We start from the raw sequence: 26,432 nt of genomic DNA, 5'->3' as shown, positions 1-26,432 counted from the left end.
AATCCACGACCGGGGATTCGGCGAGTATGTTTGCTATCCTCTGACTGGGAACCTCTGCAGTATCTTTGGTGCCATGTAAGAGAAGTCACCTTGAATTTGTGAAAAACGTCTGCCCCTGCCATGCGTGGGGTGCCTTGTCGCTCTGGTTAGGAAAGGTTGTAAAGGTTAGGCTACACAAGTCAGAAGTTATTTGTGGATGGTCTAATCCAATGCTCCGAGAAGGGGCGAGTCATTTGACTAAAGGCTCAGTGCCAGAAACACAGAGGTCCACCCAGCTGACAGCATCTTTTGCTGTCACTATTCAGAATGTTGCCACTTGCTCGAATTGACCACAGAAAACGCAGTAAACATACTTCTACTAAAGAGAGCGTGGTATAAAAATAGAGACATTGGAAAACGTGGCTGAAGACAGAACAATGGGAAACCGAGAGATTAAAAGATAGGGGAAAAGGAATCAAAACAGGAGGTTGCAAGGAAAGCACAAGTGAAAAATTGAGAAAGCAAAGGTAAATACAACAAGCTGTGGAAAGTGACTCCAAAGGTTACCTCTCAGCAACTTGTTCTAGCTTGAAGATGTGCACAGTCTCTGTGTTACTGGATGCACAAAGGAACTGCGAGTCCATGCTGAAGACCAACGAGCTGATGTTCACATACCTGAGCCAAGGAAACAGAACTATTGTTAGAAGTTATTACAATACTTCTTGGCCATTGCAATCGGTGAATACAGTTAAAGGGTTGCACTGCATGGAGGCGGACTAACCAGTAAGAACATAAGTTAATTACAACTTCAAGGCTGAGGCCACTGAAAGGGTAAAGCGGGTGAGCGGAAGTGCTTTAAAATCTGGAGAAGAATTTTTCTGGCTTATTCTAAAACGTAATTTTCTTCGCTAGATATAATTTAAATATGGAGCAGTACGAAATGTACATTTTACATACAAAGATTTGCAAAACTGAAGAGCATTGCAAAGAATATTAAGTTTGTAAACCTCACATAACCCTGTCCTGCCTACAGCTGAAAATACAGAAAACCCGTTTTGGGGTAAAACTTTGCCTGCAATATATTCTGGAAGAGAGATTTTCGTACTAAAAGTCCGTTTTTTAAATTGACATCCTACAAAACGTATTTTCATACAATAATTTGACCACTTATTTTGCAACCAAGGACTTTGTCAAAGGATGGAAAATTCTTGAAAAAAACGTTTGTGGGGGCAGGGTGAATTCTATGTCAGGACCGGAGGCTCAGATTATGCTTCTCTTTCTATGCTTTAATAAACTTCAGCAGACAATTAGGAAGCATTTTAACAAAAAACTACAAATCCCATGAACCCACCATAGTGACATAATAACCATAGAGTTCAACCCTATAAAACCCATCCTGACATGAAGACTCTTCCTCTTTCTTTGCTGCTTCGCAGCTATTGAAGTACATTCTTCTTCCTTAGCACGATTTCGCTATTTTAATTGTGTAGTGTTGTATCGTTTTGTTTATTTAGCATACACGCATCTCATGCGTTATTGTCTTTATCCTGCATGCCTTGCATATTTATTGTTGCTCGAGTTTAGTCACCAGGCGGCCTGCCGCCCCCGTTGACGGGAGAGGTCTCTAATTTGGGAGCCTGGACTGTACGGGCTTTGCCACGCAGTCCTATTTCTATTTCTGCGTTGGCACCTCGGTGCGCGCGAGCCATCCGAAGCAATCGTTTTATCCTCTTCTAAGGGAATTGTCGGCTCGCGCGCATTGCTGGTGTTCAGCGCACTGTATCCCACGTGTGCTTCAGAGACTTGAACACCGTGGGCTAGTTACCCAACCTTACGGGCTGTTTTTCCCTGAGCTCCCCTGAACACCCTGCTAACTGTTAATTCCAACAGGTTTGTAAAATTTTTATAGGCTTTGCCTAGAGCTGTTTGAGTGTTTGCCTCCACACTCCATTCCTATTTTTTGCTGCATTTGGGGTTAGACATTACAGCCCCCCCTTGAATCCTCCCTCGGTCACAGTGGTGATTTGCAGTTTATGTCTATATATATTATTATATATATATTTAAGGATATTTGATTTTCTACTATCTTGAGTTGCTTTCGACTCAAATTATTATTTTGAAGAAAATTGTTATTTTGAAGAAACTCACACAGATTCCTTTGAACAGGATCTTGTGCAGGCTTTGGACACAGGTGTGCGCCAAACTGTTAATGATGCCTTGGCTAAGGCTATTACTCCTTTGAAACACCACCTTTACGGATTCGCCCAGCAACAGGGCTGGCTTCCTCCTGCCGGAGGTCTTGGTGATGAGTCTACGACTCTACCTTCTAAAGAGATTCATTCTGAAGCCTTCCTGAAACTCGCTGTTTTTTTGTCTAACGAACATCCCTACAGTATACCTGCTGCTCCCCGTTCTGAAGAGTTGTCAGATGGCTCCGATGCCTCCTCTTCTCAGGATTCCTCAAAAACGGAGTCTCATCCTCCACGTAAGCGCAAAGCGAAAACCCATCATACCTCCAATCCCAAGCAGGCTAGACGCTTAACTTTTGAGCCAGGTGAGATTGTTCACCCAAGATCTACAGCCTGGTTTCCTCCATCTGAGGTTTCTGATTATGTCAAGACCCACATTCGTCAGGAATTTGATAAAGAAGTTTGTGCAAGTTTGCGCTCTGAATGTCCCAGACCGGATCTTCCTGACAAAGTGACAGAGACTCCCGAGATTGACCCGTCTATGGTGACCTATTTGAAGAAATACACTAAGGACCCTAAGAAGGGTATCGATAGGGCTTGGAAATCTTGTCAAGACAAACTTTTAGACTTATCAGGCCCTCTAACTAAGATCTTAGAAACTGGCATATCAGGCTAAGACATCTAACTCTCCCATTGATGCAGACACTCTGATTGGTTGGTCTCAACGCGCAATTTGTTTTTTGGACAATACTAACTTTGCCATTTCTAATGAACGATGTTGTTCTATCCTTATGAAACTCGATCCTAAATTGGCTGATCTAGCTTCCTCCGAGGCAGGACCTGCAGCTCAAGGCCTGTTATTTGGAGCCCCCTTTAGCAAGGAACTTTCCAAGTTGGTTTCAACTTTTTCTAGCCTAGACAAGGCTCAAGGCTAAATCAAGAGAGCTCTACAACCTCTTTTTTCCAGGGCCGGATGCTTCAGGCGGTGCCCGTTCGGCCGAGGTTACCAAAATCCAACTGGAGACAGCTTCCAGGGTCACAGAGGTAGAGGTGGCTACCAAGACCAAACCTCCTCCTCCTTCTACCCTTCCAGAAGTTCTTTCAGAGGCCGCTTCCATAGGGGAAGATTCAGAGGCACTGCAGCAGCCATCCAGGATACCTCCTCTGCAGGTGAGAATTATTCCGTGGGAGGAAGTTTCTTTAGGGGGGTCGCACTCAATGTTTCTTTCACAATGTGCAAAAAATTTCAAACGACCAGTGGGTGCTAGAATCCGTTTGAGGATTCAAAATATAATTCTTTCAGTCTCCCCGTCAACTTCCTTTTCCCAACACTCTGTATGTTTCCCTGTTAGATCAGAATGTCATTCAAAAAGAGATTCTGTCTCTTCTATCCAAGGATGCAATAGAGGAATCGGTGTTACACCCCCAGGGTTCACGAGTCCCATTTTTCTAGTAGACAAGAAGGGTGGAAGCTCAAGGTTGGTCCTCAACCTAAAAGAATTCAACCAGTGGATCCTGTATAGCCATTTCAAAATGGAGGGCATACATTTACTATGAGACATCCTCCGGTCCGGAGATTGGATGATCCATTTGGATCTGAAAGATGCTTACCTTTCCGTTCCTATCTTCCCTCCCCACAGATGTTTCCTCCAGTTTCTTTGGGGAGGGAAGATCTACGAATTCAAGGTTCTTCCATTTGGCCTTTCTTCAGCCCTGTGGTGCTTCACAAAACTGATGAAGCCGGTGGTGGAATGCCTGAGAGCCAGATGCGTTCGCCTTATTTATTTAGACAACATAATAATTATGTCCCAATCCCCCCACACGGTTATGATTCATTTGGAATGGGCGATCTCCCTCCTTCAGGACCTAGGCTTTCTCATCAACATTCAAAAGTCCATTCTAACCCCTTCTCAATCTATAGAGTTCCCAGGTTTCACAATGTGGACTAAGCCCCTCGAGTCGGTTGATTCTTCCTCCAACAAAGGTGAGGAATATCAAGAAAGAATTGAGATTAGCATAGTCCAGGACGACTATATCCTTGAGGTCTCTAGCCCGGCTGGTGGGATTGCTAGCTTCCTCGATTCAGGCGATATTTCCAGGACCTCTACATTACAGGTCCCTGCAGCGCCTCAAGATCATGCACCTGAACAAGGGCTTGTCCTACTCCAAGTCTGTTCCCCTCTCAGAGGAGGTGAAGATGGAAATTTCTTGGTGGCTATCTCACATGGAAGCATGGAGTGAAGGAGTCATTTTTCCCTGCTCCCTGGATCTGATCATAGAGGCGGATGCCAGTCTATGGAGTTGGGGGGCTTGTTGCTGTCCCTTATCGACGGAGGGTCGCTGGTCTCAACAAGAGCTCTCTCTTCATATCAACTGCCTGAAGCTCTTAGCGGGCTCTTTTGCGATTCGCAGTTTCACTGCGGGAAAGCAAAATGTTGCATTCTGCTCAGGATGGACAATGTGTCAGCGGTTCGATACGTGAACTAACTGGGGGGAACCCCCTCTCTTTTACTGATGGAGATTGACAGGGACTTTTGGCATTATTGTCTTCTCAATCACATTTCGGTGACAGCGGAGTATCTTCCAGGTCAGCGGAATGTGATTGCGGATTGACATTCCCGCCACCTGACAGATTCCAGCGACTGGAGACTACACCCACGTGTCTTCAGGGCTATCATGATGAAATGGGGTCCTTGCTCAATCGACCTGTTTGCTTCCCATCTGAATTCTCAACTCCCCTCGTACTTCAGTTGGCATCCGGGAGCGAGAGCAACCAATGCTTTCCTCCAGGATTGGACTCCTTTCCTCTCTTATGCTTTCCCTCCTTTTGTCATGATTCCCAGGGTCCTAGCGTATTTTCAGAGACAGGAAGTGGATATGGTTTTGATCGCTCCGTATTGGAAAGCCCAGCCTTGGTTTCCTATCTTGATGGAGTAAGCCTGTGCTCCCCCCGGTCTCCTTCCCTGGATTTGGAACCTCCTTCTGGATCTGGTGGGCTCTCCCCACCCCTTGATCCTGTCAGGTCAATTGTCCCTCCTAGCTTGGGATCTTTCAGGGAAAACTGGAGCCTCCCAGGCCTTTCGAACGAGGCTCAGGAATTCATCAATCAATCCTGGGCTCCCAACACACAAATGTTATGCCTCCACTTGGAGACAATGGTGTAGTTGGTGTTCTTCACGGGGTTCAGATCCCTTTAATGCGGATTGCACTTTGATCCTGAATTTTTTGGCCTCTTTAGCCGCTTCGGGATGGCTTATAATTCCATCAACAATTTTCGTTCAGCCATTTCTGCCGGTCACGTCTTTTTTGATGGTAGACCTGTGGGACAGTTACCTGTTGTTTGTAAACTAATTCGAGGCATTAGGATGTTAAATCCTCCTGTTCCCAGGTACTCTGAGCTCTGGGATGTTAACATCATTCTTCGGTTTTTAGATTCTTGGCCTTCTAATAAATATCTTTCCAGAAAACAACTTTCTGCTAAACTTACTATCCTTCTGTGTCTCATTTCTTGTAAACGCGTTTCTGATGTTAAAGCTTTACATTTAGCAGGGAGATGTTTTTCTCCTGAAGGTGTTTCTTTTGTTGTATCTGGCAGGGCTAAATGCAACACCAGGTCTCTGTGCTATCAAGCTTTCCCGGATAATCACAAGCTTTGTGTTGTTCAATGCCTAAAAGATTATGAGGTAAGTACTGACATGTTGGGTCAACTGCTTATTTCTCTCCAAAAGCCATTTAAACCGGTTTCTTCGGCTACTCTGGCTCGATGGGTGAGATGGATTTTGTCTGAAGCAGGCATTGATACTTCCAAATTTGGAGCGCACTTCGTTCGGGGTGCTATGGCGTAAAAATCCTTTGCTCTTGGTTCTCGTTTGGAAGATATTTTGAATGCTGCAGATTGGTCCTCTGATTCCACATTTAAAAGGTTTTATTATAAGCCTATTCTGGATGCGTCTTCTGTGGTTCTGACAGGACTTTAAACTAGCATAATCTGAGCCTCCGGTCCTGACATAGAATGAAAACTTTTCTAGCTATAGTGTTTAGAATTTTCAATTCTATTAAGGACACGGAGGCGAGGATTATCCCACCCTGGGTTATTCTTATTATGATTATTATTATTATGTTTTGAGATGTTTATTCTTCTTTCAGAATTTTGTTATGATGTTGGAACAAACACGTTTATTGAAAATTTTCCCACCCTGTTAACATAAAAAAAATAAAACAAATGCGTTGTTTGTTGTCTGCACTTTCTTCTATGAGACAGTGTTTATGGCTCGTTATTCTTCTTTATCCTAGGCCAAGAGGATAAATGCTGCAGAGTCTTCTCTATGTTTCCCTCAGAAGATCTTCTTCTTCCCCACGTCGTTGATGTAATGTTAGCCCTTCCGGTTCAGAAGTTGGTTGTTCTTAAGAGTCTGGACTCAGGTTTCTTTTGTGACTTTTTCAGCATTAGTGCTGTTATCGGACTTTGTGCAAAGAAAGAGGAAGAGCCTTTTTTTTTTTCCAAATATATTTTTATTAACTGTTTGCTGTTTTACATATGTAGGTCTGTTTACTGTAACATTTTGTCCTTATTGTACATTTCTGCTCACTGAGCCGCAACTCTGTTATACTTTGCTTGCGATGCGTGTTACAATTACTTGTACATTTCAATGATATTATAATATAATACTTATACATCAGTATTTCCAATTCTCAATCAGATCGCTTTTATGTTGTCAGTACTTTTAGTACCCCTTGTTACCTCTTGGATATTGTGACCTAATAACAGACTTAACTCAACTTCAAACTTTGAATATACTTATTGGCTTAAGTGGGTGGATCTGCTTAATTTCTTAATGGGGCAATTGTCAGGGCATTACTTGTTATGTAGGGTTGGCCTGTGCTTCGCACCCCTCCGTCCTCTATCATTTTAGTTATTGTGTCCTGTCCCCCCGCTCTCTCACTCTCCGCGTCTGGCTCGGAGGGGCGCCTAGTATTCCTCCTGTCATAGTTACGGGGACCTTCCCCCACGATCCTATCCGCTGGCCATTTCAATTAGTTCATCCCACCCCCTCAGGTGCTTTTGGTCTCTTCGTTAGGTCGTCCCAGTTTGTCACTAGGTTTTCCCACTCCGAGGCGATGGGAGTCTGGCGTATCCCCCTGGCCTCTTCTGCCTTAAGGACCTGCAGCTCAGCTCTGGACCATCTTGTGACATCGCTTCTCCATTCTGTCAGAGATGGGTGAGTGGGAGACTTCCAACCCTTCGTAATCAGTCTTTTATATAGGGCTAGGGACAGGTCAAGGAAACGGACCCCTACCCTACTCCACTTGATGCCGGATCTAAGGCCCAATAGACACATGACAGGGGTTGGCCTGAGCTCCATCTCGAACAGCTCCGTGAGGATTGCCATCATCGCGTCCCAACCCCTCTGGAGTATCGTGCATCCCCACACCATATGGTCAAAGTCGGCCTCACCGTCCCCACATCTTGGGCATGTCCTGGGCACCCCCCCATATATGCGGTGCAGCCGTTGAGGAGTGAGGTATGTTCTGTGTAGATAGTTGTATTGGATGTATCTCAGCCTCGTGTTGCGCGAGATCATCCTGGGATAAGCTAGTGCTCTGTTCCACTCGGATTCAGACAGATCCCGCCCAATTGTCTTCACCCATTTTTCTCTTAGGGAATGCAGGGGGTCCACTGCTGCTTCTATTTGGGCCCGGTAAATTTTTGCAATCAAGTGAGGTTCCTCTCCTGCTGTCAACAGGAGGTTCAACACCCCGTGAATCGTGGGTTCCGCGTTGATCGTGTCCCAATGCTCTTTCAGGGTGTGCACCAGCCTCCTGAAGAGTAAAAATTGTCCTTGCGGCACTCCCCCCCTGCTACATCAGCGAAGCTCCTCAGCACCCCCTCCTTGAATAGCCCCCCCACTGTCACTATCCCTGCTCTCGTCCATGGTCCCAATCCCAGCCCCCCTCGCTCCCCCACTCCCGGGTCCAGAGCGACGGCCGCCAGCGGCAGAGCGGGAGAGTACGGCGGCCCCGCCCCAGTCCTTTTCTCGCACCGTTTCCAGCATTTCATCGCCACATTGCACATTATGTTGTCTCTTATGGGGGCAATCTTCCTGCCCACCATACCTGCTGCTATCCGAGCTGTGTCTATTACTCCGTGCGCGGTAGCTAGGTCCAGCCGTCCCCTGCCCGCTAGCCAGCCTGCCACCCATTTTAGCTGGGATGCCAAGTAATAAGCCTCGAAGTCAGGAGCACCAAGCCCCCACAAGTGTGTCGCTCTACAGATGGTCGAAAGCGCGGTTCTCCTGCGACCCTCATCCCATATCAGCTCTCTGAGCAGAGCATTCAGCTCTCGGAACCATGCAGAGGGGACCTGTAGCGGTAAGTTAGCAAAGTAGTAAAGGAGGCGCGGAAGCATGATCATTTTTGAGAGCCCCACTCTGGCCATTATTGTTAGCTTCAATGATCTCCAGAACCCCACCGAGGTGCGCAGGGATCCGATTGTCCTGCCAATATTCACGTCTCTAAGGTTGTTCAATTCGTGAAATATCTGTATGCCCAGGTATTTAAAAGTCCGCTGGGCTCAGTTTATATCCGCTGGGCACGCATCAGGGCGCTTGCCGTCTGACAGCACCGGGAATACAAATGTTTTCCTCCGGTTAAGTCGGAGACCAGATATGTCTCCGAAGTCTTCCAGCGTCCCCAGTGCCCACGTGAGTCCGCTTGTCCCGTCTCTCAGGTAGATAAGTATATCATCAGCATACAGAGAAACAATATGCTCATCCGGACCCCACACAATTCCCCTACCCATGCCTTCACATCGCAGCCGCGAGGCCAGGGGCTCAATTGCCAGAGCAAACAGCAGTGGGGACAAGGGGCAGCCCTGCCTAGTTCCCCGGTATACTGGGTATGCACTAGAAATCGTCCTTCCGGTCTTAACTCTTGCTAGTGGGGATGAGTACAACAGATCCACCCATTTCACCCATTCCTTCCCCAGCCCCATTTTAAGCATCACAGTTCTTAAGTAGTCCCACCTGATAGAATCGAAGGCCTTCTCGAAGTCCACCGCGAGCAAGACCCCCGCTGTCGGCCTCAGGTTCTTAGGCATGTGCAGAACCGTAAAAACTCGTCTCAGGTTCAGGGAGGTATTACGGCCGGGGACAAAACCGTTCTGGTCAGCGTGCACTAGCTTGGTCATAAGGTGGAGTAGCCGAGCAGCCATGATCTTTCTAAGAATTTTGAAATCGCTGTTTAGCATTGATAAAGGCCTAAAGTCCGCCACCGAAGCTTCCCTGTCTTTTGTCTTGGGGAGTGGCACCACCAAGGCTTCCCGCAGTGTGCACGGTAGCTCTCCTTGTTTCAGTGCCTCCGCATACATCTCCATCAGTTGGGGAGCCAGCAGTGATCTGTATTTTTTATAAAAATCCATGGGGAGGCCATCTGTTCCTGGGGTCTTTCCAGGTGCTAACTGTGCTATTGCTTCGTTTACTTCTTCTACCGACACTGGACCCCCCAAGCCGTCTCTCTCCTCTGCACTCAGTGTAGGCAGTGGAGTTTGTAGTAAGTAATTATCAAAGACCTCCGTCCGCAGCTCACTGGGTTTCCCCTACAACTGCGTGTAGTATTCCCTGAATGCGTCATTTATGGGGCCCGGTCTGAGTCTGCGCGATCCCTCCCCATCTAGCACACATGTGACCGGCTCACCCTGCCCCCCTGGGCGGACCAGCCATGCCAGCAGCCTTCCTGATCTGCCCTCCTCCGCCTGCAAGGATGCTATGTATTTTTGCCTATCATGACATCTGAGCTGCTCTTCAATACGGGAGTGTTCTCTGCGGGCACGGCTGTATTCTCCATTCTCCTGGACTGCCTTCCCCTGTCTCAACTCCCCATCATGCATATCCTTCTCTAGGGCTCCCAGTTCCTTTTCTAGCGTGCGCCTCACCCCCACTGACTGCCCCAAACAGAAGCCCCTTGTCACCACCTTGAGTGCCTCCCACTCCCCACTCCAAGGCCCTAGATGGGGTGGACCCACTGTTCGTCTCAATATATTCTGCTAGGTGACAGTGCAGGGCCTCTCTGTACGCCTGGTCCTCAAGTGCTGAGGGGGACAGTCTCCATGATGGTATGGGGGGTCTATCTTCCGACAACCTCATCGTTATTAGCAAGGGATTGTGGTCAGACAAGGTGCGGGCTAAGTATTCCAAGCGTGTCATGTTATTCATCAGGCCTGCAGTACAAACTACCCTGTCAATTCTAGTGTGCACCCGGTAAAGACCCGAGTAGTAAGAGTAATCCCTAGTAGTTGGGTGATGCACTCGCCAGACATCCGACAACCCCCACGTGTCCAACCACTCGCCTAACCTTTTGGCTGTTCTAATTGTAGCTGCCCCTTGTAGAGGTGGGGTGGATCTGTCCATGTTTGTGTCTATCACTGCATTAAAATCACCTCCCACTAATAGTTCTCCGGCGTGTTGGCGTGTGAGGTGTCTCGATAGGCCCGATATGAAGGGTACCTGGTCTTGGTTGGGGGCGTAAATGCAGCTCAAGACCATTGGTATACTGTGTAGCCTCCCCTCTAATATCACGAATCTTCCCTCTCGGTCTATGTTAGAAGAAATCATTGTGAAGGGGACCCCCGCTCTGATCCATATTAATACACCTCTTGCATAGGCTGAGTATTCTGATGCAAACACCTGCCCCCTCCACCTGCGTCTTAGCTTCTCTCCCTCTCCAGGCACCAGGTGAGTCTCCTGCAGTAGTGCCACCTGTACACCCCTTCTCTTTAAATAGGAGAGTATTTTGTGCCTTTTAGCTGGTGTACCCATTCCCCTAACGTTCCAGGTCAAGAGATTGTAATCTGCCATTTTGTGATTTCAGACTGGTAACATTGAACCCGGCCCTCCCAAGCCTCAGAATTGTATTTCCACATATTCATGACTTTGCCGCAAACTAATTCCGCCACCCACTGTGCCATATTAACTTTTAACTGTGTATCCCAACTCCCGATCCCCAGGGCGCCTCTACGCCTGTAGGTTGCCCAGCTAATTGTGCAACAGTGCAACTTGTTTAGTCTCTTAACAGCAGTACTCGCCATTTTTGGATAGGCGAGATTCTGGTCCGGGGGGTGGCCAAGTCCGGAGGGGCCGTTAGTTCCCATGACACGCTCTATCTCCGGCACCCACCGCAGGTCCATGTTAGCCGAGTTCGTCAGCCGTTTGTGGGGTTACCTTCGGGGCCCGGGCTGAGTGTTCCAGGTCTCCCGCAGAGGACACCAGCGTGTCATCAGTTTCATCCCCAGAGCCTTCCTGGGGGGATGCCTCGCCACCCATGCGTGCTGCTGCTTCCAGTGCTTCCTTCCTTTCTCCTTCTGTGTTTGCGTAGGCGCCAGTCGTCTGCGGTCTCTGGATTTCCTTCCCTTCGGAGCTCGGTGAGCCCTGCCCCCATTCGCGCCCTCTCCTGCTGGCCCTCCCGCCCGTGAACTGTCTGACTCCAGCCATTCCCACGCCTCTTCAGGGGATTGGAGGAACGTTGTCTTCCCTTCCAGCATTACCCTTAACCTGGCTGGGTAGAGTAGCGAGTACTGGATTCCTTCATCCCTTAGGGCTCTCTTGACTGTCAGAAATGAAGCTCGCTTATTTTGCACCTCCAGGGTGAAGTCCGGGAATAGTGTCACCTCCCCGTTTGCGACTTTGAACGGGCCCGACTCCCTGGCCCTCTGCAGGAGGGTGTCCCTGTCTCTGTGGTGTGACAATTTAGCTATCACTGCCCGGGGGGGCCTGCCCGGAGCAAGGGGTCTCGCCGGCACTCGATGCGCCCGCTCCAGCCTATAGAAGGGAGTCAGGCGCCCGGGCGCCACTGTTGTGCTGAACCACTTCTCCAGAAATTCAACCATGTTCGCCCCCTCGGCCCCCTCCGGGAGGCCCACTACGCGTACATTGCTCCTTCTGTTCCTACCTTCCGCGTCTTCAGCTCTCTTTTCGAGGCACGTCACTCTGTCAACCAGGGAGGTCACTTCGGCCGCCAAGTCTTTCTGTTTTGGTGCAATGTCCGCCAGTGCAGTTTCTGTTTCTTTGACTCTGTCCACCAATTTGTGGTGGTCCGCTCTCAGTAGGCTCACCTCAACCGCGACCTGGCTTATCTCCAGCTGCAGCGTTGCTTTTGTGTCCTCAATCGCTCCGAGTATTTTATCTAGAGTATCCTGGACTTTGAGCTGCACGTGGTCCTGCGTGCCCGGTCCCCCGCTCTCAGCCGGAACCGCAGTGTTCATGGTTCTGGTCTTGCGGCGGCTCTTGGGGGACATCAGACTGGCTGCCGGCCTTGCCCTAGGGGCCCCAGCAGTGGCCCCAATGATGTTTATAGTTCCACTCCAGGGCGTCACTTCCATTCACCATAAGCAGCACCTTTTTTGTTCCTGGTTGATCCTCAGCTGGGCCCCTGCGCTCCGTCCAGACCCGCTATTTTCGGGCCGCGGCGCCGGGGGGTCTTTACGCCGACTTTTCCTGTTTAGCCGCTAGCTTCTCCAGTTCTTGGCCCTTTGGCACATCGTGGGCTCACGTCTGTCTCCCCTCTTCGCGGCTCCGCTTTGCGTCCCACTTGGCTTCCTTATTGCACCAATAACATTTCTGGGCACCCTGTTTCACCCCTCTGGGGCTAATCCCCCTTGTACTGTTCCCTGCCCTACTCATTTAGGGGTCTCCGGCCCTCTAGGGCGCCTGAGGGAATCCACAAGTCTATCCACTGGTCCTTCCACGTTCCGCTCACCCCCAGGGCGCGATCCGCCACTCACCGGTTCCACAGGCTGTTCCTCTTGCCTAGCTGATTTGATCTTGTCAGTTGGATCCTCCCGCCCCGGGCTCCAAGTCCGCCCCCAGGGGGCTCAGGCAGGCGCGGTCCCGGGCCACTCTTCTCTGGCTCTCTACCCCAAGGGGCCACCAGTCGCACTGCGAACTCACCGATGTCTACAGGGGTTCACCAGGGTCCGCTTTCCTCTAATCATTTCACCTCTTCGGAGTTTGCCGGGGCCCCGAGCTCCACCTCCAGTCAAGCGCCCTCGTGGCCTGCTCCCGGGTCACACCGTCACCCCGGTGTCGCGCTGCTCCTACTCTCTCTATCGGCCACTCGTCGTCCCCACTCTTCTTCTCTGGGGTCATGCTCTTGTCTAAGAGCAGCGCCTCAAAACGTGTCCACTATTGGGCCACCGGGCCCCAACCGGCGACTCCCTTGGCGTCCCCCGCTGCCCTCGGGCCGATCACCCTCGTGCCGCCTCGGCCCGCAGTTCCGCCCGCGGCCACAAACCTCGTTCGTAGGCCGGCCCCCGTATTCATCTGGGGCCGACCGCTTCTAGGAGCATTGCCCTGCCACACCCCGATTAGGCGCGGTCACTCTTGGGCTCTCGGGCCCCCTCCGGAACCCGCGCCGCCGCGGGGAGACCCGTCCGGGGTCCCCCGCCTCTCCACTCCGTCTGCCCTCACGCCGCTTCGGGCCTCGGCCCAGTGCGAGGCCGCGGCTTCGGCCACGCTCTCAGGCCTCCGGGCCCCGAGCCCAACAGCTGGCCGGTTTCGCCCCCGGCACTCTCCGTGGTCGCCGCAAGGGTCCGCGCCCTCTTGGCCACTTCCTCCGGCCCAGTCCCTCCACTCGGACCTCGGCAGGCCCGGAGAGGGCACGATTTCAAGCACTTTCTCGCCGGCCCCTCCGGAGCGAGAAGTTCAGGCGTGCGCCATCTCCGGGTCCTTGGCCACGCCCCTCCGAAAGAGGAAGAGCCTTAGTGTCAGGACAGTTTTATAGGATTGAACTCTATGGTTATTATGTCACTATGGTGGGTTCATGGGATTTGTCGTTTTTTGTTAAAATGCTTCCTAATTGGCTTTTGAAGTTTATTAAAGCATAGAAAGAGCAGCATAATCCTCGCCTCCGTGTCCTTAATAGAATTGAAAATTCTAAACGCGATAGCTAGAAAATTTCAGTATTTTCAATTTCACACACTCCTAGTTAAAACTTGGGAGTCGTCCCTATGGATACTGTGTTGCTCTCTAAGTTTGGCCAGAAGGGTGTCCCAAATTGGTCCCTTATGTGGCAAGTATTGTCCTACTCTGGTGTGCAAAAGGACCTGTTTACGTTTCGTTTCTTGAAACAATGCAGATTGTCACTGATGTCATTTGGGGAGCGATAAAAGGAGAAACAGGTGCAGAGTGCCTTTCCCAAATGTATACACTGTGACACCACTGGGCCTGGGATTGGAATCCTGGATCATTTCACATTCTAGTTATGCCGTTAGCTGAGCATTTATCCAACATGCAGCATTATATCATGTTGGAACATTAAGCCGTTCAGTATAACTAATCTTGAAATAGGCAGTCTATACTTTCCTACGCAAACAGTTTTTGCATCCTGTATTTTATATGCTTCCTTTTCATTACTAATTTATGACAACGTGATCGCAGATAACATTGTGTGGTGCACTACAGGCACAAAAGCTTCACAACTAACATTCAACCACGCACAACGTGTCAGAGAGCTGCATTTAGCCGCACAGGGTTTGCAATGTTACTGAAACGAAGTAGTTTATTTTTACCTTCCTACATTTAAGATATCCAGCAACTTACCCCCTCCATGACTTGTTTTTCACCTCTGTGAAGGGTAATACACAAATAACTATTACTATGCATTGTGGTATTGCACGACGGCTAGTTGCCTAGGTATTTCATCGTCAGATTTCTTGTTAACCATAAGCTTGAAATACAGCTCACCTCTTCATTCCCCTCCGGAACTCGTACAACTTTTCCCCTTCCGGTGTGGAGAAGACACGGATGACTGTGCCCTGCAGAGAACACAACACAAGCACATTGGATAGGAAGGGTATGCTTCCAGAAACAGCGACGACGGACTCACTGTGCTGATGAGTTCTGGGAACATGCAGACAAGCGTTGCTGCGAAAAAAGAAAAGGTCGCCTTTTTACCTTCAAACAAACAACTCCCTCAATACGAACAAGGCCGGGGGAGGTGTGAGTGTGTCAGCGATGTTGAGAGAGAGAATGTAGGTGCTGGCTTAATGCCAGCACACTGTACTTAACCTTCCCTCACTTACACGCCTACTATCCCTTGTGAAAAGTGGAAATGTGATGTGAATCAGAGACAGGGTGACCGTGTTACGAGCAGTGGAAGAGTTTCAGTGACAGTGAACCTGTTGGAGCGTAGCTCTTATAATCAAAATTTGCATTAAATGTTTATGAACTAATGCACAATAATGCTGCATAGAAAAAGTATTAATATGTTTTACTAAACGTGAGTCCGAAATGTGCCCAAGGGGAGTGGCTGCCAGTATATATGGGAACTAATAAAGTTGACTAATAAAGAGTTATTGATGCTCTAATGTATGATTTTGTATTAGTATTAAGAGCTATATATTAAGGTTTTGCTAATCAATTCACTAGGCCTTAGTTAGCATGAGTCGGGGCCTAGCTGCATGGTTTCATATTAAATATGTTTTTCTAACGTGCAGTGTGCTGACTTGCTGAAGGACATGTAATCGTATTTTTCCAGAAGCTAGAAGATGAGTGTAACTGTAGTAGATCCGTTCTCATGAAACTCGACTTGCTCAAGGAAACATTCTTGCTGAATGCAACAGTGTAGACTCGCAAAAGGTACAAGGTCGCCTAAACCGGTATAGACAATGGAACTACTGACTGGGGATGCGAGAGGACCACGAGAATATGAAATCATACCGGACATTCTACCCGTTGGAAACGTCAATCACAAGAACCAATAAACTAGGTGAGAACTGTTATGAGGTGACAATTTTGATGGTATGACTGGAAAACCATTGGAGGGAGATAGTGGTGTGCCATACCTGCCCAATTAGAAATTAGGGGACTGTACAACAGAAAAGGGATAAAAACCTTTGACACGAGGAGCCATTAGGAGATGCCATGGCGAATTACTCTTGCTATTACCCAGACACTTTGTCACTCTGCCTAAAGACTTTGCTGTTTGACTCTTCAAACCATCCTCACCCTTACCTTGCCCGTTCTATACTTCTCCTCCTTATGAGGGAAGTGTCCCTACTTATCCTGTCTTGCTGAACTTTGCTGAGTTCCCCGGCTGATGGCGAATCAACTGATCTCCTGAGGACGAAGATTGACTCTGTATGCTGACCCATTACGGAGGGTAACTATATGATGATGAAATTGTAATTGTCTGTTTGCCTTTCCTTTCTAGGTACCAACTGCTTCTTTTGACAGAGACCATAGTTAGATGTTTTCTAAATTTGTGTTGCTGAATTGTTTTGCATGAAGCCCAACATGCCAATGTTAATTCGAGGTTAATTAAGGGGTTCACTAAACGGACGCAAATAGACAAATGACTGAATCAATGCTTTGTTGAATAACGCGCTAATGATACTCTGCTAAGGTTAACCTATATTGACGTCGTGTCATGTTCTAATGTTCGTGATCTTTGCTTTGATTAAATCTTATTCGAGTTGCCATATTATGACGATGCTGATGTGTTTAATGGTTTTGAGACTAATAAACTTACTAGTAGAATTGTAATTAATAGGGAATAAACATCATAAAATCGTACTAAACTGGTGTGGTTATTCATGACTGAAAGGTCATGGTGGTTTCCGAGTCTTATTAATGTTATTGATTAATCTAATTGATTTGTTATGGTGAATATTGATGACGTTATTGACTTATTGATTGAAATGTGGATTAGATATCTCGTCTTAAGGTGTCTTCAATCAGGGTCAAAAGAATAATCGGCCTAAAACGAGTCCCAGAGTGAATAAATGATCTAGTAAGTGACGCGTTAACAAACCGAAGCAGTAATTGTATTGTATATTTGTGTGGGGCGCTATTGGTATTAAGGGAAAGTGTCTGACACAGAGGAAGTGATTGGTCTATTTTCTTTTACGGTCACAAGCTGTTATCCCAAGTTATAATACATTCCTCATATGCCAGTGTATGATAATACTTCGGGTATTGTGGTTTGGGTAGGTACTGGTATCTTGTAAAGAGTTGGCCTTTGAAGGCACGATTGGTTTGTTTTATGGTCATGAAGCATCATCATACGTTGTAAGTAGGTCCATATATGACAGTGGATGAGAGTTCTTGGGTCATTGTATGTTCTGTGCTGTACCTCTACTGTTTCTATGCATGCAATTAATATTGGTATAGCCCAAACCTAGCCGCAAAGGAGCAGAGTGCTGTACATGGTCAAAGGCAAGGTACAGACAATGGAAGGTAAAGGGGTGGCTTAGTTTTGAGAGCAGAACTCATGTATGTAATAAGTTTCTGTGGTGCCTGGCTCAAAAACGTCATGCTCCACATTTGACAAGCATGTAGTTTCAAGTTAAACAAATCCTGGCAAGAGAAAACAAGTGCGCATGCGGTATCTGGTGCCAGCTTTAAGTCACGTTATGTGCCATAATTAAACATGGCAGTTTTCCCCCAAATCTAGAAACAGACTTGGCAGGCAGAACGTAAATCGAAAGTCTAGGGAATGATTTCCTCCCCTTTCCTTTTTGTAACGACCGGACGGAAGTGGACTGTTAATGCGTCATGGTGTTTTTTTTTTTTTTTTTTTTTTTTTTTTTTTTTTTAAAGAGTATGTTGTTAATTCTTTCCTACATAGATTAAAATGATTACTGTAAAATGGCGTGCACTCAGTAGAAAACAAACAGAATCAGAGCAGTAGGTACTCATTATTTAATCACAAGCTCTTCATGCAATATTTCTGAAGATAAAAATTATACATTGGAAAAGAAGACTTTTGCTCTGACAAACTTTATAGTGCAAAACCTTAAGGGTAATGTATGGAACCCGAAAATATATTTACCTACCTTAACTGATTTGAGCTGGACCATGCAAACTACACTTTGCACTAGGAACCCCTAAATGGAAGGACCTCATATGTTCCAAAAATCTGGTCACAGTGTAAATAGTTGACCAAAACTTATTTTTCAGACATTGGCCAAAATCAGATGTGCCTAGTTATAGAAGCTCCTGATAGCAGAAGATGTACTAAAGAGCAGAGTGCGTGGAGAGAGGAGTTGTGTATCAGAAGCAACGAAAGCACAGTAAAGTACATTATTTGATACCTTCATGCTTGTATTAAAAAGTTTACTAACAAATTATGCCGTTTCACTTCTACATATGTAACTTTCACAAAGATTGAGAAGGTAAAGAAGTACAGTCACATCTCCCCACCCCAAGAGAGCTTCACTGGCTCTCCCTCAAGCATGCATTGCCTTCAGGGGCTGCAGTGCCATTCTCAAGGCACAAGGTAGCAACCAAACCACCACTTCCCAAACCAAAAAAACACATCCATAGCTCAGCAAGCAAATTCAACTCATTAAAGCATGATGTCAACAAGCTGGTAACCAAACGTACAAAAACGAAAACACAAAAAGCCAAGCCTTTTCAAACTACGCAATCAGCATCAGGCAACACATTCGGACACAACTCGTTGGATTAAAATTCAAGAGAACCTCACCAATCAGTAGTATAAATGATCCTAAATATTCCAGACTAATTTTCCTGTGCTCTGTTGCTCCCAAGATTTGCCCAAACTACGCAGGTGGTATGTACACTATGCATGTGTACTCACAGACATTGAGAGAATCAGCAAACGCAAAAGGGCTAATGGATCAGCAATATTGATACAGCACCAGACATTTAAGGCTTTTAAATATATGTTAGCACGTTTTCAATTCAAAGTTAAGGTTACCATGCATGGTTTCAAATCACAACTACGCATTATCAATATTCCTAAGCATACTTCTAGTCATCTGTTACACAGCTAGTTTTTGCATCAGTTAAAACAGACTCTCACACCACATTGTTAACAAAAATGATCCAGATCCACACAATGGGATAGTAACAAAGGACATCATAAAGTCTAACTTGTTTTAATTTATTGAGCAATCTTGGAGAAAAAAAAATCAGGAGAGTCAATGTCTTAATCTGTCGATAAATATAAATAATATACTTACCATGCATGGTAAAGGCATGTGTGGTAAAGGCATCTGCATTTTAAAGACATGCGGGATAAAGGCAGCATTGTAAAGGCATGCTGGGCAAAGATGTGTGATAATGTCATACACCTGTTTTGAAAGTATCGAGCAAAGTTTCTTGCTATACGGTGGTCAGTATTTACCATCTAGAACTAATCACCCATGACTTCACCCACTCATCGAGATTCATCCTCTCTCCTGCCAAACTGTGCTAATAGACGCCCAGTTTTGTCTCCTACCTCATACATCCTTCGTTGTGCTAGAAAGTGTTGTCTTACAGCATCAAAGGTTACTGTGTGATATTACCCCCTCAAAGACTCTGTACTCTTCACTCTGAAGACTCTCCTGTGACCCTGTATCGTTAATCAGCTATTCCTCTTTCAGTCGCACCCCTTCAAGTGTTAGGATTCTCTTTGTCTTGTTTTCTTTTCTAGCTATGATGTTCTGTGCACTGTCTCTAGGGACCTCTTATATGACTCTCAGAGAACTATTTGTGAAGCCACTGATCCTTTATTCCATGTATTGCATGGAATCAACATGTAATTTGTGCGTCACATCCCTATCTTGGAGCGCCCAACTGTCTAGTCTGCAACGGCCTCTCCGATTTTCACACTTTTCCGCCAATGTGACTCTCAGGGGTGGGGGGCCTTACGGTCAGAGATCCCTCTGGCTACGTATTCAGCTTTAAACTTGTTTGTGCATTCTCGGTCTGGACAAACACATAGTCCAAGTGGTAAAATGTTTTATACATCCCAGAGAATAATTAATATTGTCTATCTCATGGGTGCTTAGTCCTCCAACTAGCTAAATGATCCAGTGTGTCGGTAAACTGTGCAATGTGAATTGGTGTAAGTGGACCTGTGGGCCAGATGACAGTGTAACTGGGGCTCAATCCATCATCGGTAAAGTATCCCCCTATTATGTGTTATGAGGCTTCCACTCCAATCAGTATGGGTCCCAATGTATATAGCACTGACTGCAGCAATGCGGATAGTGCATATACGTTTAGCATGGTCAGTGATTTCCTCCCCTTGTTCCTTGCATCCCAGGTAAGACCCATTCAGGTCTAGCCATGTCTTTTGGACATGGAAAAGTGTGATTTTCCTAGCAACTATAACTACTCCTCTTAAACTATTTGTAAAGTCAGAATGTGCCAGTGCTAAATATTGTTCCCTGTTTAGAAATTTACAGGGGTTGCCAACAAAGGGTCTCCTGTAAAATAACTAGGTCCGATAGCTGCCAACCGATGTATTCAGTTACTACTACCCTTTTGAACTAGTTGGCCAACCTGTTAACATTCCTGGAAAGGATTTTCAAGTCTTCCATAGAACTGTTAGTTCTCATGCAAGCCATAAGTAATTTCAACCTACCTGGATTACCCCTATGTTTCACCATGTATGCTGCCTGTTTAAACCTTTGTCCTGCGCATGTCGACAATCCTAACTGCTCCCAAGCTTTTCCCCTCCCTCCTCTTCTGCTGAGTGGCTCTGTAACCTCCTGCCCCCAATTCTGAAGATACTACTGAGTTCTACCTTCCATATTCTGTGTTCAAGTTGACTTTGCCCCAAAGCCCTCCAACCTATACTTCTCATCCAGAAGCCTCTGTTGCCTTACTCTCCAAAGGAAACAGAATTAAACTAAACACAAATCAAACTGTTTTAAGGGTGTCTCTCTTCCTCTCCCTTCTATATACAAACGGAACTTTTACCCTGCCAGTCTGCAGGGGTTCATGCCCCTTCAACTGGCACCTTCCTCTAATTGTCCCCGGCATACCCTTTGAACTTTAGGAAATGCAAAGTGATTGTAGGCATCTGCTCTCCTTCAGTATGCACCATTATCCATTATGTGTTTGACTCAGGTCGGGAGAGAAGAGACAGCAAGTCGTCTTGATGGAAAGTAGCACTATTTCCCTAGTCTCTCTCAGCCATCTTCCAGCTGCAGCTTGTTGGAAATGTCAGCTCCCCCGTCCTAACTTCATCTGCGTCTCTGGCAGATTGGGGTCCTCTCTTGTACCCTCCGCGGTAGCACCCACCTGCTTTTTCTACTCCTGTTGGGGGCCCCTTTCGTCATCCCAGTCCCAGTCATCCTCCCATGTTTTTATTTAAAAAAAAAAAAAAAACATTATTTTGAAAGATAACCCTGAGCTTGGTTGGGAACATGAGAATGTAGTCCAACTGCTTGGTGCAGAGTATTTATTTAGCAGTCAGGAAAGAGCAGCATTGCTGTTGTACCAACTTTTTATACTCAGGAAACACAAGAATATCCTGCTGTCAATTCTTAGGGAGTCTCTCATTCATGCTTCCCTTAACATCATGTCACGATTGGCATAGTTAAGATAGAGAGTAATGATGGGCCTCAGCGGGACCACAATAGGTTGTTGAACCATGAGGGCTCCGTGCGCTCAGTCGATAATGAAACATAGAGAAAGATTATCTGCAGGTATCCAGGATTTGAGCCACGTCAACAGGACATTTGATAAAGAAGAGCCTTCCACTCCCTCAGGTGTTCCAATGATAAAGAACTCATTCCTCACATCCTCGACTCAACCGCCTCCATTCTCTTTCAGCTGCCTTGAAGTTATTCTCAGTTGGGCTGACTCATCTTGCATGATATAAGACTTGTCCTCTACTGATGATATCCTTGTCTCTGCTTCGGTGACCCTTTCTGGAATTTTACACAAAGGCTAATGAGAGATATGTCTATTTTGATTTCATCCATTTTGTCATATTATGCCATACTGGAGTCTCTAATAGATTGTAGGATCACATTAGCGGAGGAAGACGTTTCTACAGTATGAGAAGGTCCACTAGAATCTACATTGTGACTCCTCTGTTCCTTCGCATAATGTTCCATCTTGGCCTGGGACTAGGCTCTCTTGTTTTTCACCATGAATGAGTTATTCATGGAACTCTTTAGAGTCCTTAACTTTTTCAAACCAGCCAGATTGTACTAGGTCCCACTCCTTGACGATATTGACCTCTCCGCTCAGCAACTATCTGAGTTTTCATGGAGCACAATACTTTTGCTGCAGATCAACTTTTTCTGTCAGTGGACCACCGAGCCGACCATGCGCCCCGATGTTGCACTTTGTTGAGTGTACAGGAATATTGCTGATCTCTTGTGAGGTGGGAGGTGGGCTGGGAGGGGAGGACCACTTACCACACATGGCCCAGACCAGGCCTAGTTCAGTTCAATGGCCACCATCTCAGCCCTGAGGGCTTGCAACAGCCACCCACTGCGCTTGCCCAGCCCTCCGGTCAAGAATGTGCTCCTTAATTTTGCAAAAGTTAGGTGCACAGTTGGGTGCACAGTTGTTGAGACACAGGAGCTCACCTACCAGTCGCCTTGCTCCATGGCCCAATCACTCTGTCCAGGTTTCTTTTCCCTGGGGCATAGCACCTTCTTGCGCATCTCTTCAGCTCTCTTGACCCATGTGGGGTCCAACAGAGTGATTGTCTTCACAGCGTGCAAAGACACTCTGTCCACAGTTTCTTCCCCTGGGGATCAGCACCTCCTTTTCCTTATCCCTGGTTCCCTCAGCCCAGCAGGCGTCCAACCGAGAGACTTTCTCCAGGGCGTGCCGTGGTCAGCGCTCTATGGGAGAGGGCCTGTGCAGCCATGGAGCCCTCCTACATCACTCACCAGCTCCTCACCTCAGAGCGATCTTGTCTGCCAGTGCACGCTTGGGGACAGCATGACAGGCCAGCAATCTAATCACCCACTTCCAGACCCGAAAATCTCTTGCTACCTTGTCTGATCACAGTAAGTAAAGACAGCAATCACTTCTTGAACCCTCTCAAGATCCGGTAGGGTAGGAATATGTCAAATGGTGGAGGAAATGCTGCAAAACACAATTATTTGCCTGCCATCTTGGACAGCAGGCCAAGCCCTTCCACCCACCTTCAAGATTTACTTGTAAAATTGACAGAAAATTAATGTTTTTTTTAAACAATTCACATATATATTTAATTGTTTAACTAATTTCAAGTAACCATTTATAAATCATAAGCCCAGAATAAACAATTAGCCCTGTGGCTATGTACGTTTTATTATGTAATATTTACCACATACTTCATAATAGGTCTATACGGACTTATCAATGTACTCCAGATAGAAAAAAAAATGTAAGACAGTACCTGAGTGACAAGTTATAATATCAATATAAACTCGTAGTTTATAGTTATGTGTTTTTTACTTCACATTCAAATATCTTGATGTCTATAATCAGAACCAACCAGAAGGAAGTCTCCCTAGCTAATAAGGTTTGTTCTCCCAAAACGGACAATTGAAACCTGTGAGCATTTTAGTTAGCAACTGTCAGCCAAGTGTAACTCTTTCTTCCTAAAATAATTTATAGTTGTTTTAGCTTAATCCAACATGCCCTGCGTACAGTCATTAAAGAAGACTTCTTGGATTAAACCACCAGCTAACGGAAAAGATTCTTGTCAGGAGTAACCGGTCTTTCCATCATATTAGACCACATTCTACTTGTTCAAATGCAAAGCAGTGTCATAGAATTGATCTTACTTAAATCATACCATGGACCAGGCTCCCTGGAGATGCAGCCAGTGTAGCCTCGCCCATTGTCTTTAAAGACAGGTATAACAATATATCTTCATTTACTTGTAGAGAAACACTGCACTTTTTTATTGTTTCCAGGCACATGAGTGACTTTTAAGAGTTTGTGCTGAGCTATAATCAGTTCTAAATAAGGTCTTTAGCAAATGGCACAAATGTAGCTACTAACTTGTACATAGGAATATTGATTGAGCTGATCCAGCGATTATTATCAAGGTATCTGGAGACGAGTAAAATTGTTTCTTCTTCCTTTCAATCATAATTGTTTATGGTTCCACAAGGGTGTTCTTGCCAAAATAGGTTGGATCATCCAGTTCTGGTAGCTGGAAGCAAATTGTATTCAGGGAAATTTGTATCTTATTTAAACTTTAACACATATGTAACCATGTAACTCACTTAAATGAGCTTCAGGTTGACAGAGTATCAAGACCTTGAAGAATTGATTTCTTGCTTTTAAAAACATTACTGGATGTTATTTAATGAGGATGTTTTTCTAACTTTGGTTGGTTGAAACTGTAACCAGGTATACAAGCAACAATTTTAAGAATAATGCTAGGTCAGGTTTTGCCTTTAGGAGACTATGGATCTGATATAGAACTCAGCAGATGGGTTACTCCATCAAAACGGTGATGGATATCCCATCCGCCAAAATCTGGATCTTATCGGATAGAATGGGATTCAGATTTCGGCAGATGGGATATACGTCACTGTTGTGACAGAGTAACCCATTTGCCGAGTTCTAAATCAGGCCCTATGAAGACATTTTTCAGCATATAGTGATTTGGAGAGGTCCGTTCATGAAGACTGGATGGGACAGGGCTCTCCTGATGAGGCCTGAGAGTTATGTCACTGATGTAGCTGGCTAACTCCACTCACCTTCTCAGAGGCGCTGGCTAATTTCGACCCTGTGGAGTTGAAGGTGATTGCAGCAAGCGGACTGTCGTGAGCGGGGATTGTGCACACTGTGTTCTGTTGACAGGAAAATAAAAGTGAGTGAATTAATGTCTTGCTCGTACGCTGCCCATGCCACTTAGACTGCACACACCCGTTAATCTCGCTAATAGCAGACGCATTTAACACACTAAAAAAAACTTTTCATCTCTGGCACGGTTTTATTTTGGAAAATGCAATGTCTACTGCTCATCTTTACCATTTGTGAGACCCTAACAATGAGCACTTAACATGGGGGATTTACCATCTGGAACTCAGTACAAGTATACTGTATAATGAGACGAACAGAATTCCTTCTTTTCCTTACAATATTAGGCTATTCATAACAACAGTGCTAGCTCTTTTGCCTCCCGAATCTTTCAAGTTCCACCTCCTTTTTCATGTTTAAAAAAAAATAAAAAAAAAAAAATAAAAAGAAAAGAAGCATTTTTGACACATCCCAATAATTACAATCTTCTCTTCTTAGGGCAATTCGGCTTTTATGGGGATTTTATATTATTGAAACATTCTAGCAATTTGCGATCACTCTTTTCTTTCTGGTCAGTTGTTTTTAGTTCTGTTTTGTTTACAATGCACTGCAAAGCGCTTTCTCAAATTCTTTCATTTTTATTCTTGTTATAGAATGAAATATTTTGCTGTCTTTATACTTCAAAGGCCATCACTCACTAAACTCTAAATCATAAACGAAACCCCAATATATATATGCTTACATGGAGGCAAGAGTTATGCTCATTGTGGTTGAAAACTGAGTGCTATCCAGTGGCGATTTCTTAGGCACTGCATTGATTAATATCTTAGTACTGAACTGGAATCCCTCAATCGTGTGTTGCAAATGGCCTGTGCCGCACATAAGCTCAATAAACAGGGGTATTTGTCATTCCTGAAAGAGGTTTTCCTCATTTCATGTATCCTTGTGACCATCCCCAGCCCTGGAGGACCACAAAAGCACCAACTGTGTTCAACTCACCAAATTGTTGGCATCGTAGAGTGTGATCTCCCCTGTGGTCGAGCTGGCAGGGTAGGCCAAGTAGGAGTTGGAATGGTTAATAGAAAGTGCACAGAGTCCTAGAAATCAATAGTAGAATATGTGAGGGTAAAAGATAATATCAAGCAAAACAAAAGGACCAACAAACACAAAATTGGTAAAGAGGTTTGAATGATTTCGAGGATAACTCAGAATTAACAGGGTGCATCTGCTTCACCTTGTAAGGAAGCAGCAGCGGGGGAAAAAGTGGCACTTTTTTCAACCATCACTGAACTCTGAGTACATTCTTCATGTCCTGCTTGCAGATTTTGGCCAGTTGGGTCTAGCCACCCTCTACTTTTACCTCTACTAAGGCTACAAAGTGAGTTGGCTTGTAGACCTCCTGACCTTTTACCAAGTTTTCCATCTCCTCTGCTCTTCTCCGATTGGCAAGACTGCATCCAAGCTGAGCTGATATAATTCAACCAGCTGTTGGGTGTCAGTGGAGCACCAATTTCAGGGAGAACCAAGCTCCATCCACTGACTGCAATGTGATTTCTTTAAGAGACTACCCAGCTTGTGTACTTCAGCGGCAGAAGTGTTCACTTGAATTATGATCATTTGCATTTTAGGCTATCTCCAGTTGCCTGCCTTTAATTGTGATCTCTGCAGATACTGGGGCAGCTAATTTGGTATTCCAACTCCAGTCCTAGAGTATTTGGAGAAAGTGCAATATTGTCCTATTTGTCCAGGACACTTATTTACTACTTTG

At 46.0% G+C, this 26,432-nt stretch overlaps 1 protein-coding gene across 2 annotated transcripts in view; it reads right to left on the bottom strand.

Moving 5' to 3' along the window:
- WIPI1 (WD repeat domain, phosphoinositide interacting 1) overlaps positions 1-26,432 on the bottom strand; it is a 188,648-nt gene that overhangs the window by 46,156 nt on the left and 116,060 nt on the right. For both annotated transcript variants that reach the window (XM_069199848.1, XM_069199849.1), the window contains exons 5-8: positions 25,664-25,761; positions 24,622-24,714; positions 14,903-14,973; positions 547-654 (exon numbers count right to left, since the gene is read on the bottom strand). In XM_069199848.1, coding sequence (XP_069055949.1) covers positions 547-654; positions 14,903-14,973; positions 24,622-24,714; positions 25,664-25,761 — 370 coding nt within the window. The remainder of the gene's footprint in view (positions 1-546; positions 655-14,902; positions 14,974-24,621; positions 24,715-25,663; positions 25,762-26,432) is intronic.

This window comes from Pleurodeles waltl, chromosome 7 (assembly GCF_031143425.1).
Source record: "Pleurodeles waltl isolate 20211129_DDA chromosome 7, aPleWal1.hap1.20221129, whole genome shotgun sequence".
NCBI classification, from domain to species: Eukaryota; Metazoa; Chordata; class Amphibia; order Caudata; family Salamandridae; genus Pleurodeles; species Pleurodeles waltl.
Note: the sequence above shows the minus strand (reverse complement) of the source record. Positions and strands in the feature narration are given on the sequence as shown.